The sequence below is a fragment of the Aphelocoma coerulescens genome, chromosome 5 (genome assembly GCF_041296385.1).
Source record: "Aphelocoma coerulescens isolate FSJ_1873_10779 chromosome 5, UR_Acoe_1.0, whole genome shotgun sequence".
In the NCBI taxonomy this organism is placed as follows: Eukaryota; Metazoa; Chordata; class Aves; order Passeriformes; family Corvidae; genus Aphelocoma; species Aphelocoma coerulescens.
In genome coordinates, this window is record NC_091019.1 from 52,561,655 (window position 1) to 52,577,382 (window position 15,728).

A 15,728-nucleotide genomic window follows, 5' to 3' on the forward strand; every position below is an offset into this window, starting at 1 on the left:
TAAAGGCACATTGAATTCGTGCAGATTCAGTATCGTGCACAAAATAGTATGTCAGTGACAGGAGTGGACAGGTAGTGGGCTCCATTTCAGTGCAAATAAAACTGAGTGTGTGAAGGTTGGCTTTAAAGATCAAGCAGAAAGGACTTAATAACATTGTAATTACCAGATTCCCCCTTTAACAGGTACACTCTTAGCTCAGTTTCTGTGCACAACATGCACTTATCCTTCCCACAGTTGTGTTATGTTCCCATCAGATCAGTGCTCTCTGGCTCAGTGACTCCTGCTCAGGACAGATGGTTGACAGCAATCAGGACATGGGTCTCCCAATAGAAATGAAGCTCTCTTGGTTGAAAGGAGAAATGGGCTTTCCATATTTGTCCCATTCAAACCCAGTTTCAGCTTCTCCAAGAACATAAGAAGAAATTGCTACTTGCCAGACTTTTGTGGACACAAGAATGTTGTCTCAGGGGAAATTCCCAGTTTGGGATAGCTTATGAAATCCCACTTCTGGAATTATATGAGTACTTGGTGATCATGAATCCTTCTACCTGCCAGGGCTGCCACTGCACACCAAACAAACACTGAAGTGGTCTCCACCAAGCTCTGTCCATCACCCTCTACAACTCTGCTTTGTTACACTTATTTGATTTCAAGGACTTCTGACTTACATCAATGTAAGATCCAGACCTTCGTTGTTCAGCCCCAGAAAGTGAGAGATGCATGAACTCCACGGTGATTTTCAATCTCTCCAGGTGCTGCTTACCAATACAGGGCCTTCACTGGCAGAGTTGATATAGCGATTTCTTGCTCCCCATCCTTTTCTCTCCATCCAGTGTTCTTCTAACCTGAACCAATTCCCTGTTCACACTGCAGGGGACAAGGGAGTAGATCTTAAACTGGCAGTAAAGGAAGTTACTGGATGAAACTTCAACAGTGGAGGAATCTCACCTGACTTTCCAAAGCTTTACAAGAAGATCAGTGTTCAGTGTGAATTGAAACTGTGGTTTTTCAATGTTTGCATTTATAAAGGGGACAGCAGTGGACAGAGTAAGCAATCCTGTAACCAATCCTTTTTCTGCTCCCATCCTGTCCCACAAGTGATGAACACATTTCACACAAAGTCATCACAGTCTGTGTGCCCAGACAGATTGTATTACTTGTATTTGTGCAACACACTTTAGTCCTGTGTTAAGGTATAAAACTCCACACAAATAAAACTCAGTGCAATGTATTTTCCCTACTTACATTTCTATCATATTCCATGGATGGTATGCAGACCAACAAACAAAACCAGATTTGTAAGGTCTTTGGTGGGGACTCCAAGCAGACCATGGTGCACAGCTCCTCTGTCACCTAAGGCAAGGAGATACTTCTAGCATAAGATCTGCAAAGATGTAGTTCCAAGTTTAGTTTCTTCCATACTTTCTTAGGTGCCTAGTGAGGAATAAAGCACTCATCAAAGCAGTTCAGCAAGTCACACCTGTCAAGTGAGCTGTAGTCACTGCCAATAACTGTTCATGGGTTCCTTGGCCTCCCCAGCTGTGAGGGAATGTGACTTGTTAAAAACTTCAATAAAAGAATTTCACGGACAATTATAGTGGTTCAGCAGATAGATGGTGACTTGTTAAGCTGCCATAAATCAGTTGTGGATCTGAGCTGTAAATAGGTGACCTAATTTTCAAAGAAACAGAGATAATAACTTTCATCAGTGTCAAAGGAAGCTAACAGATACTTCAAACTTCCAGAGTCAGAATATTCAGGGCTAAATTCTGAGATTTATATTCTGCCTCAGTAAAATCCGATACTGAATATGATCCCCCTGGTTTAAGTGGAACGACACCTGGTGCAAGCAACTTGGCATTGTTAGGCACATGAGCAAGGATTTGGAAACCTAAGTCTGGGTATTCATTTTCATAAATTTTGAAGTTTGACTTCCATAATTTTGAAATAATTTGTCTTACTTTCAATCATGGTATTGTTATAGCCACAGAGGTCCAAGGAGGTCAGAGACGCTGGGTTTTGTAGCAATAAGATCTTCTGGGGGAGGAAGAGAATAAGTTGGTTCAGCAGTGTTGCCTCTCCACATCACTCTGTGTTCCTGCTCCTCTAGGGCTTTGTTCTGTTCTGACACCAGCTTCATGAAAGCATAAACCTACTGTTTACAGTGCAGCTACTTCTAATTTACACAGAAAAAAAAAAGAGCTCAGGGTTGCTTTCAAATCCCCAGTCTAGGAAATTCTCTCAAGCAGAATTTCACTTGCTTCCTATTGCAAATATAATACAGAATGAACTGCATTCACTATGTGCAAATAATCTTCCATCCTCCTTAAATAAACCTTTTCTTGACTTTTAAAGGATTCAGCATTTCTGGACTTAATCTATTAAAGAGTTCTGAGATTTGCATATTCAGAAATCAAGTACTCAATAAGAAAGGTACAAAAAAAGAAGTAAAAGTGTTAGCAAGGTGGTGTCAAAATATCAGGGAATTAGCAACCAACACACTTAGAAGAAATCCTAGCAATAGAACAGAAACTACAATAAAAATCTCAGTCAGTGAAGGTAATGTGACTGTTTTCCCAAGTACGTTAATTCTTGACAAGTTCTGAATTGTCAAGAATTGACACAGCAATTGTGACCACAGCAAAGATGCTAAGCTTCAGGATCTTCCTCACTGATACTTGCTTCAGCACTACTCATTTGTCAGTGATGGCTTTCATTTCTTCTTCTTTGCAGACTAAGGTCTGAGGTGAATCGTATGTCTTTTCTCCTGAAAAACCTAACAACAGTCTCCTATGTTAGCTGTCTGCTCCATTTTCTTCTCACTCATGCTTCAAAGGCACATTTCTCTTAGATTAGTCACGGGAGGGTGCTTGACCAAGCCAGCAGCAATTCCTCCCTGGTGTGCACCTGTGCCACGGTGGTGATGCCCGGTGCCACGCTGGGAAGCTGCTGCATATCCAGTGTGCTTGGGGTCACTGTGAGTAATCGTGCTGTAAGTACCGGATCAGTCTGTCTGGCAGAGGCAGGGTGTCAAGGAGTTTAATGCGGTTTCTTCCAACCAGGCTCCGTACCTTGATGCGGCAAAGATGGGAAAGAGGTCGTGGAGGTTCTGAAAGACAGGAGGGTCAGAAACATGAGCAGAAGAGGTTTTAACCTGAGGGACTTGAGCTCAGCTTGAGCAGGACAGTGTCAGGAAAATGGGAAGAGTGAAAAAAGGGCTTTTTTTCCTGTAATGAAGGGATAATGTGTCTGGGATTGGTGGCAGATCATCTGTTCTGAGGCATGACATGGGGAAGGAAGTGGGGCTGGAAGATGGGGTGCTGTACCCCATCTCAGCCATAGAAATGGGCTTTCTGGGAGGATTTAAACGAGCCACTTCAAAGTATTCAGCCTTCCCACTGGAAATAAATGCAATAGGTACCAAATATAGCTTGGTGGCAGAACACTGATTCTGATAATACCTATGAAAGACTTTTTCCTGAGAGAAAGGATATTAGGAGAGTGCAATATTAATAAAGGCTTTAAAGGCCACTGGTACCTGCTAGGCTGCTGTGGAGATGGCTGGGCTGCCCACCTGTCCTGATCTGACTGCACCCCTGGTACATCCAAATGGGCCTTTCTGCACTGCAGTGCTCATTCCCAGTGGGTCAGATCTATGGCTGGTGTGCATTTCACACCACAGAGCCAGTGACACCCCAGAAATTTCTGACCCTCATACCTGATCAGTCACAGCAGGGAAATCCTTTCAAGTTTATGGGATGAATACTAAGAGGAGATGGTGACTGAGGTTTTGAATCCAACAGTGGGACTATTTGTGCCAGATTCTCTTCTGGGAGACCATACCTGCTTTTTCTTTAATGACAGCCCAGTCCTCATAGCTGTCAATATGCTCCTTGAGCCGGGAACAGAGCTGCACGTTACCCACATAATCCAGAAGAACATCGATGATCGGCCCAGCCCAGCGACTTATCTCTGGAGTAGACACCATTTCACAAAACTTCAAGGAAAAACAGATTGACTACCATCAGTGGGACATAAATGCTGTTGTGGAAACAGTGACAATTGCAATAGCCCTGACAGCTATGATGGTACCTCCCTTCTACCAGCTGTGAGGACAATCACCAGTTTCCCTTCAGAAAACTTCAACTAAAGCCTGTTCTTTTCCAGCTGAGGTAGAACGCCCTCTTTGCAATTACAGGATGACAAATCCCTGGGGAAGGCCTATCTCTGGAACATGGAATAATGTTGAATTATTTACAAGTCAAAAGATCCTACTTCCACAGACATGCAGTGGCAGAGGAACTTTGCCCCAAGCCAGTCAGGGGTTGCTGAAAGGTCCATGCAGTCTAGGGCCCTGTGACCTAGCATGCTGAGTCCTTTCCCTTCTTCGGAGGGACTCTGTGGGGCAAAAAGGAATCTTAGGGAAAGAGGGAGGTTCAGAAGGGTGCAGCACCTCCTGCTTCTTGTGAACCTGCTAGTATCTGCAGCTTTGGGGGACCAAACACCTTACTAGAAACAAGCCTGGAGAAATCTCTGCACAGATGAATCCCAGGCCATTTTACTCACTCATGTGACAACTATCCTGGGCCTTATAGAGGGGCACGTTCCTTACTTAGTCCTGGATTGTGCAACTTTTCTATGGTCTCCAGTGCAAGCTGCAGAGTACCCAGATCCATTGCATGGACAGCTGCTTGGAGATACTGAAGAACAGACTTAAGGACCTGATTTTGCACAGTCTCAGTTAAAAAAAATCTGCTCACTTTAATCTAAATATATATATAATACCAGTCAGTTTCATCTCTCTCTCTTAGAGTTCTGTATATGATGAAGATATCTGTGGATGTAATCTACATGTAAGCAGTCAGGAAGTTTAACAGGAATTAAATCATGCTCTGTGGATAAGAACTCAGTCCCGTGGCTGAACCCTATTGAATGATGGTGGCTGAAGCATCATCCATCAACTTAGTCACTCACACTGTCTGCAAGCACCCTCCAAGTCCACACCAAACACGAAAGAAAATGCACCAGCTTAAAGCTCTCTCAGTTTAAGCTCCTGTAACTAGATCAAATTTGATTATACCTGCAGGAGTCCTTACTCAAAATCATTCAACTCTTGTGTGGATACTCTTATTCAGAAGTAAAATTATATTAGTTCACTTAGTAAAGAATAGAGCTGTAGAAAATAAAGTTATTTTGTTCAAGGTTAGAGCATTCACAGAGGTGTTCACTACTCTTCTGACTCTTATTTTTCACTGAACATCACCATGTAATGTTTCCCAGCACAACTAGAGACAGTAATGTCAGAAGGATCACAGTGGACCACCTACAGTTTCCTACCTGGGCTGCTTATAGGAAGTTCGGTTTTGTCTATCTGGCTGTCACTCTCCAGTGCATGTGTCACTGCCCTGCAGTTACCCGTGGGATGCACAGACTGGGCATCTGCACTACCACCTCCTTGCAGTAACTGCTTTATTAGAGTTGAAATGAAGACACGTGTAGGGCAATAAAACACTGGATCTTACTTGCTCTCTTTTTGTCTCCACCAGAGCCCTTGCCTGCCTTTTTCTCTCTTCCTTGTTCACAAGCTCAGCTTACAAAAACCACTTCTGGAATAAACACGTTTCAAAACACATTGCAGGGAAATAAGCACAGCAAAATGAAAATAATGCAAAACTGCAACAACAGGCAGTGGGATTGACTCAGGGACAAGGTGGCTCTGAGCCTGCATTCTCGGCAGAAACCCGAATGCCCTCTCGTGGCAGCATGGTACTGCTGTCCCCACCTTCCCGGGACCAACAGCAGTTCTGGAAACGTTGAGGGAGTCAGCAACCATTTTTCTGTGTTCACTTTCTCCAGGACACATTAATTTAGTAGCATCAGTGATGATTTATATTTGTGCATTTTCCAAATCCAGTTACAATAGTTCATAGTCTTTATAAAGACTTTGTTCAGATTTATTATCCTTACGTAATCTTACACAAGAAAATAGAAAGTGAACATCCTTTGTGTGGAGAAGGCTGTAGTTTCATAACATCCTCTGTATTTCAGAATATAAACCATATCATAAATACATATCATGAAGTTACCACACAAGTCTCACTTTTATTAGCCAAAACCCTAAAAGTAAAAGCAAATTAAAAACAATATTAGAGGGAAGAGATTACTTTTTTTTCTGTGTGCATCTGTCCTCACTGCTTTCTCTCTGGGCACAGATAAAATTTGATACAGCTTTTGCTATCTCTACCTCATGTGATGTGACCATTGAGGCAATGACCCTTTTTGAGGGACCTAATGTTTTCTTAGGCAATAGTTTCAGGTGAGATCCAGAAGGAGCTGGTTTTGAGTGGCTAGGATGCCATAGAGGGCTACAGACAAACCCCCTCTACTTGTCTTGGAATTCCATCTCTCTGTTCACTCAATGTGCTACCATATCACAGATCAAGAACTAGAGATTATATATTTTATAAACTTTTCTTTGACAAAAAATATGGTATCCTGGAGGAATTTTGTTGTGACAAAGACTCTTGAGGGTAAAGCCCTCTTTAGGATAAGAGATTATTGTGATGGACTCTTAAAATTCTCTCTATAAGGTTTTCTTTTTGTTTTTTCCCCCAGATATGTTACTGGAGAGTAAAGTCTTTTGGAAGACAGGACTGATAAAAAGGTCAAGATTTCCTAGGATCTTTTAATGTTTTCCTTTGTTCTTGAACATATATTGGTAACCACACCTTCAGGATTCTTCTGAATCCCTCAAAGCTACACTTAAACTAGATAGAAGCTGATTTATTTCTTCCCTGATTCTTTGCACAATAGAAAGACTGCCATGCTGAGATTTCGTTTTTGTGTAGCTTGTTGAAAGACAGCAGATTTTGAGTGGAGCATTAGGTTTTGAGATACATTGGAAGGAGAGAACATACAGAAATCAGAAAAAAAGTGTAACCTGAGATTCTTCAAAGTCCTTTAAGGGAGTGAGAGTCCAATTCCAGCCCAATGGAGGCTTAGCCCAGCTGCATTTTAGAAAGGACTGCAAAGATACATATATAAAAAGTAGGTATCTAAAGACTCTAAGTAGCTTTGAAAATATGAAATCATGGACCTAAATCTCCTAATCTCTTGTGAAAACTTCAAATATAATTCAGTCCTATAGCTAATGTAATAATTTATGCTCTCTTTCCATGACTGCTTATCCAGTAGACTCAGAAATTGCAGTTGTTTACATTCACTAGTTTACCCTCATAGAGTGAAGCACCAGACTGTTTTAATGTGACCAGTGGCTAACATTCTGTATCAGACAAAACAAATCCTAGAGGGTAAGTTACAAAAGAAGGTTTCTACCACCTGTATGCTATCATCCATATGTTTGTCAGGAAAATATGCCTCACTCCTGGCACCTTGGGTCCAGAGGAAAAGAGCATTGTAGAACTCTCAGTAAGTCTACCAAGATGGCTACAATTCACTGTACATTCAAGCTATGGCCACAGTGGCTGTTGCCTACGTTTCTGCTATCATTGGACACAAACTTGGAATGTTTGCAGACTCATACTGAGCCTTTTTTCTGTAAATAAAGTAGGGATAGTGGCATTTTCCCTCACAAAAAAGGTGGAAGAAAAAGTACACTTGTTGTCAAAATCCACTGGTAGGAGATGTCCTCAGAAGTCCTGTAGGTAGACCAGGCAGTGCTTACCTGTACTACAGTTGGCTCCCTGGTCAGCTGAGGATCGTTAAGTCTTTCCCGCCTGTAATTTAATGCTGGGTGTGGGCCATTTCCATACTGACACTCAAAACAGGAACCTGCATCACAGCCCAGATCCAGGAGATACTTCAGCACGGAAAGGTACTTCATTGAAAACATGATGGTAGCTGGAAATGTGGTGGGATGACTTGATATATAGGCATCAATGTTTGCTCCATGGTCAAGAAGCAGTTTCATGGTCTTCAGGCAGCCATGGCGGATGGAGATGAGTAATGGGTTAATGAGGTCAACATTGGGGTTGGCTCCAGCTTGCAGCAGCAGCTCTGTGGCATAGATATTGTTGTTAAAAACAGCAAAATAGAGCGGGGTGGTGCGTCTGTCCTCATAAAGGCAGGACCGTTCATCAGAGAGGGCAGTGTTGACCTCGTAGCCAGCATCTATCAGCTCTTCCAAGATGTCGTCATTGTTACGTTCGGCTGCTAAGTGCAGGGGGCTGATGCCACTGCGCTTGACACGGGTGCGGCTGGTCACAGGGATCAACATGGAGACAATCCTGCCAGGAGAAGACTCAGTGAGCAGCAGTGAGCTCTAGGGGATCTACAACCCTACAGCAAATCATAGCTTTATGATTGTACCTGTGAGGCAGAGCCCGCTAACTCGGGCACAGGAACAACTCAGAGAAACCAGAGCGCAAACCTCAAACCTGTCAGCAGCTCCCTGTGCACCTACCTAGCCAAAAATGTGAGTTGCGTGACCTTCCCCTTTCACGGAGGAACACATTTTTTTAAGATTATCACTCAGTTTCTATGATGTAATGGCAGTTACAGTGGAAGAGACAACATGCTGGCACTCACCCACCCTGTTGTAACTTCTTTTAGGTTCCCCAGCCCAAATGGCAGACAACCAGCCAGGAACTACCAGATATTCTGCACCTTCATCATCATGCTGTGGGTAGGACTGAAGGAAAAGGCTCACCATTTCCAGCCTGAGGTGCCAGCAGAGAGAATGTATCTCCCCACCTTCACAGGCTTTGCTTTACTGCTCAGCAGAGAAGGGTGCCAACACAAAGGCTGGCAGGTCCTGTGGGTCACAGCCACAGTAATAGGCTTGAGACCAGATGGGGGTGAAACCCCATCTCTACAGGACTGAGCTAGGATAAACTACAGGTTTGGTTCCCAGGCCTTCCCTATTAGATTTTACAATTCAGTTATTACCCTGCATTGATCCCTGTCCTGAAGGCCTTCACTGTGTGGCATTTGGCTGTGGCAAATCCATGGAGCTACCAGTGTCCATCCCAGATCATGGGGAGCCAAAAAGACAATTAGTAAAAGGGAGAAAAAGAGGAAAAAAATATTTTCCAGGCTGGTTTCCACATTTCAGCAGAGGGAGAAAAAATGTACAGCCAGGTCCTAAACCCCAGTAAATGAGGGATTGCTATTGGAAAGCGTGGTGTGGCCTTAAACACAACAACATAAATCAAGCTGCTCTAATTTGTAATATGAGTTTCAAATATATGATGCACAGGAGCCCTGCAGTCGCAAATTCATGATCATTTTTATGTCTGCATAGGTCTTGTTGGAGCTGCATGGCCAATCCCATGGGTTAAACCTTGATTTCTTGCTCATAAAGTTGGGTGATTTAGCCAAGGCCCTAGGTCGATGCTGTAGGTATAGACAAATCACCTTAAGCTACTTTCAGAAAGAGCCTAGAGACCATCCAACCTGAATTTGCCTGCTGTCTCAAGAGTTGCCTACACTCCCTGTAATGTCTGTGGAGAGAGGGATATCTTAAGTAGGAACTTGTGTGATCCAGGAAGCCAAGCACACCCTCTCCTTTCCCTCCCATGCAGACTACTCTACCTAGCAGTCAACAGCTGTGGTGACACACACAACATGCAAAGCTCAGTTTCCTACCATGTAGCGTGTCTCCTTTAAAATGCTGCATATCTTCAGCTTGACTGCAATGGCTGGTCCCAACACTGGGCCCTCAGACATATATTTACATAATGAACTAAGCCAGTAAAACGTTTATCTGTGATGATCTTGTGATCCTGTGAAAGACTGAGCCTCCAACACTCCCAGGAGCTGAAATAAGGGTTGAAGATGCACAGCACTTTACAGGATTATGTTCCTATTTACATGATGGACAATTGATGTCTCCAAGTTACTTCTACATCTCATTTTTAAACAAAAAGGCTTTTTAAATTATGTAAATATCTTGGGAAATTAAGCACTTTTTTTTTATCCAAGCAGTTGCACTAATTTTCCAGCACTGTGACACTTGCCAGGGAGCAGGAGGTTTGGGTGCTGGTGAGCTGGCAACTTCCCACCCTCAGCAAATGTTCTGTAAGTGCCTAATAACAAAAAGGGCACAGAGCACTGTGAGGACGCTACGCCAAGTACCAGCATTAGTCATCCCATGATCAAATGTTTTGAAGATTTAAGGGTCTGTTTTGTTCTTTCCCTCCAGCATATGTGCTTCAGCCAGCTTTTCACATCTGAGTTAAAGAGGCACTGCATCATTTCTGTCTGCAAGGGGAACCTGAACCTCACTGCAGGGGTGCTGCACTGAGGCTCTGCATTCAAATGCTGCAGTGTCCTAGAACTCAGTACAGTCCCTGTACCCCACATTTATTTTTGTATGACAAGCAGGAAGCATCAAGTTTTTATCAGTTTAATCAAGTGTAACTTGAACCTGTGTCTCTTTCTCACCCTCCAAAGTGGGTCAGTTCAGTAATATGGTGCCTTTGGAGCCTTTCCTGTTTCTCTAGAGGTAGAATGCTACTCAAGTGAAGGCAGCCAAGGCCAGACAAGTCAGACCACATCCCATGATGAGCTTCATGTACAGTTTTTAAATAGTGCCAAGATTCCCCTTATCCCTGACACCTGCTTCTGTGTTTTCTATTTGTTAGAGGTTATATGGAGGAGGAGGCAGAGCATCCTTAGTGTGAGCATGCCAAGAGTTTACTGACTTGTATTTACTTAATAAATCTGCCCATGCTTCACAAAGTCTTTCCTTCTCAACATCTCAGTTCTAAGGGAGAAAGAGTTAAGTGACTGCTTGCGATTGTACTACAGCTTATGAGATGACCCTTATGAATTCCAGGTCAGTATTGACAAGGTGTCATTTAAAACAAACGAACACCAAGCAACAAGAGTTGACAGTTGAGCCCTGGGACCACATTCTTGGCTTTTTGATGGTAGGGAGCCTTCGTGCTCTGGCAAATAGTAGAAGTGTGGAATTCCTGCAGAGTTACGTACTAAATCTGCAGGAATACAGAGGTCACTGTGCAGGGTGTTATTTTACTGAATACCAAAGGAATTAAGAATGATCAGCCAAATGGGCTAAAGTTTTGTCATTTAGATAAATATTTATAAGAGAATATATTTTTCTTTTGTCTTTCTTTTCTACTTAGTTTGCAGCAGTTGTGCACAAATTTGTGCTCAGTCTTTTACAAGTGAAGGAATGCAGAGTTTGAACTAAGTTCTGCTCTCATTTGTGCTGCTGGCTGTTGGGAATAATAGATATGAGCCCTGAATCAGGCCCTTGCTTTCATAACCCAGGAGTGAACTCAGGTTGTGGAGTTTCCATGTAAATTTCTTTTCAGAGTGGAGTGTGGGACTACCGAGGGGACGGAAAGACTCAGAGAGCTAGCCCGTACTCTATATACAAATTGGATTCAGATCAACTTACTGTAATTTCAGATGGACTTTTTAGAAAGTGAATGACTGGAGGTGAGTTCTGTTTCTCGCACAAGAAAATGACTTTATAACTCAAACCCTGGAGAAAATTTTGAATCATACTTATGTTAGTGCAAGGTATTCATGTACATGATGTAAGTGTATAAAGCTGTTACATAAGTTGACACTGAGCTGCCCTCTAGAATACACAGCTTGCACAAGGAATCAGGCCTACTCCAACTACAGAAAATTATATATCCTCAGGTCTATCAAAGTGATTTGAGAAGCTTAATTGGCATTCCCAAGCACATGTAAATGCTAGAATGAAAAACATTATGAGAAGGTGTAGTGATGTTAAAAACTTATTCCTCAGAAATATGTAGGAATCCACTTGAGCAGTTCTCTGCAAAGATAGCTGTACTGTCCAGAAACAGTCACTGCAGCTGGACAGACACTCTCATTTGCCTGTTGTAGAAGTATTTTGATGGAAACTGTGATAGTCAGAAGAGTCCTCTACAGTCACCAAAGGGGTCTGTTACTGCAGTGAAAAATTAGTTGTGGGTCACTCACTCTTCCAGCAGTGAGGGGCTAACAGCAGGAACTAAAACTTGCTCTAGGATCAGAAGTGTTGTGGAGTTCAGGCTCAGAAGCATGCTGCAATGTCCCAGGTTACTACTTACATGACAGTGCAACATCCCATCCCCAGACAGCATCTTCTAAATTGATATTCTTTATCACAAACTATAGTTTGTTGCTTTCCTAGAAAAACCTTTATTTCAGAGGACTGTGAATTCCACCCGATTCCTGCTTATTTTTTCCACTCTTTACTTTTCTCCCTGTTTAAAGTATATGCTCAGCTCTATTCCAAACACATTTAACTTCGGAAAGAAAGCAGTGGGTCTGTTACAATTAGGAGTTATTTAATCACTCACTAATAAAATATATTTTCTAGACCATGAGAAATTCTTGTCCTACTTTTCTGAAGCCTTTCAATTTCCTGAAAGGCTTCTGAAAGGAGGGATAACAGAACTGGACACCATATTCTAGAAACAGTCTCACTAATGCCCTAGAGAGTCACTTAACCACTTCCTGCTGTCAGCAACTGAATTATTGTTGTTAAAACCTGAACACACTAGAGACAAATCCAACATCTGCTTGTGCGGAAGAATCACAATGGGCCCATGTAGGAAAATGATTGCTAACTATGCTGCAAAAGCTCTTAAGGACTAACACTCCCCACCAATACTTTTTCTATTATAATTCAAGGCTGCTTTAAGAACTTCAGTTGAATCCACTTCCAAGATAAATGATGTTATTTAGCTGTAATATGTGATGTCTTGGTAAAATTAAAGGAATCTTTCACCCCACATTCCTGCTCACCCCATCTCATCCCAACCTCCAAACACTCTTTGGTGTATAGTTTCCAGCCTGAGCTCTGCAAACAGAAAGCCCACTTCTCAGCTGGTATCTGCCTTGCTCACAGTGCTCAGAATTAGATCTGGGACATTATATTCTCCTTTTTTTAAGGACTTTGGATTCTTGTCTAAAAGATGAAAGCAGGAAGCTAACTAAAACTTACTCGCAAATCCCCTTTTTGGCTGCTATGTGAAGAGGTAACAGGCCGTCCTTATTGGCTTTGTTAGCATCTGCTCCTTGGGACAAAAGAAACTCCACAATAGGTACATGTCCATTTTTACAGGCTTCATAAAGAGCAGAGGCATTATCACTGGCTTGTGTATTTATATCAGCACCTAGGAAGGAAGAAAATCTTTTAGCACCGAAAGGTTAAAATTAGATGGGAGGATCATACTTTGAATGAACACTTTTATTTCCATGACAATGGAGCTATGAAATGTGAATACAGTCATATCAGAGGTGGTACAGTCACGTCAGTTATACACCTTTATATCATACATTTACATTGGCTTATAATATGATGTCCCTTTTTGAGGGACAGTTTATCATGGGTGGCAACCATTAAGTCCCAGTCATGAATCCACCCTTCATTCAGCTGCAGCTCAAAGGTAAAAAAAATTTAAAATGGACTGTTCTTTATAGGGCATGGCCTTCCCTTCAAAAGCAGTAATTCCATTAATATTTATGTGTTTACACTATGTATATATGCTATTCCTGAGAAGGAGTTTGGACTAGAGTATCTCAATAGGTGGTCTCCAAAATTCTACGGATATCTATTTATGCTATATATTTATTTATATTTATCATTTATACTCTGTATATTCACACTGTAAGTACAGTTATAGTATTTATACTCTTTTTTAATTTTAGTATGTATCCAGGGTAAAATAATACTCTATAAAATAACATCTGCTTGGTGCTGATCAACAATTCTAAACAGGTTTTATTGGGGTGTGCCTTAATCAATGAATATTGCATTTCAAAACTCAGCACCTGAGGCCATATCTCTTTGCTTCATGAGGGCTGGAGTTGGGCTTCAAATGGTAAGTTTTACTACAAAAAAGATAAATATTAACAATAAACTACTAGATTATTTAGGAATTTTTTTCTTGAGCTCTAATGTGTGTTTGGCTTAATAAATAACATGCAAGTGTAAACCGAGACAATACTTTTTTGCCATAAACAATTTGGAATCTAGATTTTTCTGTTGTGGATATTTAAGGCCCTGGGTTTTGACTGTCATATACCATACCATGGTGTTCTCAGGAAGTCTGCTCTATGTGTATCCTAAATGGGAATGATAGTTCACTGGAGTTTTGCTTCTAAACTCCAGTGAGGAAACCAATCAGTCTTCTGTTTGATCATGAAAACTCCCTGCCAATGAGAACATTTCCCTGAGCTCTCACCCTCAGCTGAAACATCTGTGTTGTGTTTGGCCTTTTGAAGATGTCGTAGCTGGAAACATCAGGAGAATTACTGTGACAAAACATAACACAGGACTATGTTCCTAATGAGAAAGAAACCCTTTTTATGATGAAAATTGCTCATTGTAAACAATGAATGATATCATTCCTAGGGTTCTCAGAAGAGCTTTTCAGGGCTTGAAACAATTGGACAGTTTTATTGGATTTTTTCTTGTGTATTTTTCTCAAAATTGGACTTTAAGGAAATCTTAATATCTATCTAATTTGAAACACAAATCACATTCTGGCGTAGTTTCTTAAGTAGTAGGTGGCATGATGGACTAACTGGTTATACAAAACTCTCTTGACAAGATTAGCTGGGCAGCAGAACACATTTTTTGTTTCCCGACTCTCATATATTTCTTAATCATATTAATTTTTACAGAAGTTTTTCTTATCTTCATCACTGGTAAGCTCTAGTTTTGCAAGTGCAGGACCCAAATCTTACCTACACTGAAGATATTAGTCCATTGTGAAAATATATGCCTCAGAATAGTAGTGATATTGTGCTTATTGTAAAGCTGTTTTATGTGAGTGGAGCAGTAAAAGATAGGTTTAGTGTAAATTAGATTCAAATTCACTCTGTTTATATATTTTACACATAGGGAGAGTAAGTCTGCTTCTATTTGATATAAACCCATCAACTCTACAGTAGTACTTTATCTGTTTTCAGAGGACACATTACGAAGAGGACAGCTCATCTTGCCCATCACTGCGCATGTTCATGACCAGATGGGGTTAGCTAAAGTTTGACTTCTGCCATCTATTACACCTACAGCTGTCTTTTATGACTGACTGGATTTTAGTCGACATGTGTGCAGCAATATGAGTTTAGAAAGCTGTTAGGAGATGCAGTCAGACAACACTGCATGACTTCCCAAAGTAAGTGACCGTGAATGAATGCCAAAGAAGCACATGCATCTGGGCCATGTACTTCGTGCTCTGTGAAAGACCCCACCCAGTTCCACCATCAGGAGCAACAAACTTCTAGTGCCTCTGCAGGCTAGGCCTGGCCTCCAGAGACAGAAAAACTGTCAGGGAGAATTACTGGGAAACTGAATTATTAAGAATTAAGTGAATAGAGGCCTGTAAGCCGTACTCACCACATCTTGCAAGGTATCTCAAAGCTTCCAATTGCCCACTCTCAGCTGCCACAAATAAAGAAGTGATTCCATAGGCATTTGCTGACTCAATCTTGGCCCCCCCTTTCACAAGGATATCAATAATCTCCAGGTCATTTCGGGAGACAGCTTCATGGAGAGCGGTCCAGCCTCGATTGCAACGATGGTTGGTATCTGCATTGTACTGCACCAGGAGTCTTGCAGCCTCTGCATTCTTGCGCTCACAAGCTGTTTTGGAAAAAAGGGAAGAGACTAGGACAGGCTTTTGAAAATATTCTGGGTGTTGTGTATCCGTTTCATGTAGCCCAAAGCAATTTAATACAAGTAGGCCAAAGTAAGACCAAAGATCCTTTTA

At 41.7% G+C, this 15,728-nt stretch overlaps 1 protein-coding gene across 4 annotated transcripts in view; it reads right to left on the reverse strand.

The window, feature by feature from the left end:
* Positions 1-1,990: 1,990 nt before the first annotated feature.
* The window catches only part of ASB2 (ankyrin repeat and SOCS box containing 2), a 34,742-nt gene continuing 21,004 nt past the window's right edge, over positions 1,991-15,728 (reverse strand). For all 4 annotated transcript variants that reach the window (XM_069018149.1, XM_069018151.1, XM_069018150.1 and 1 more), the window contains 5 exons: positions 15,356-15,601; positions 12,953-13,124; positions 7,685-8,246; positions 3,844-3,997; positions 1,991-3,109 (listed from right to left, as the gene is read on the reverse strand). In XM_069018149.1, the coding sequence (XP_068874250.1) occupies positions 2,973-3,109; positions 3,844-3,997; positions 7,685-8,246; positions 12,953-13,124; positions 15,356-15,601 (1,271 nt within the window). In that variant the 3' untranslated portion in view covers positions 1,991-2,972. The remainder of the gene's footprint in view (positions 3,110-3,843; positions 3,998-7,684; positions 8,247-12,952; positions 13,125-15,355; positions 15,602-15,728) is intronic.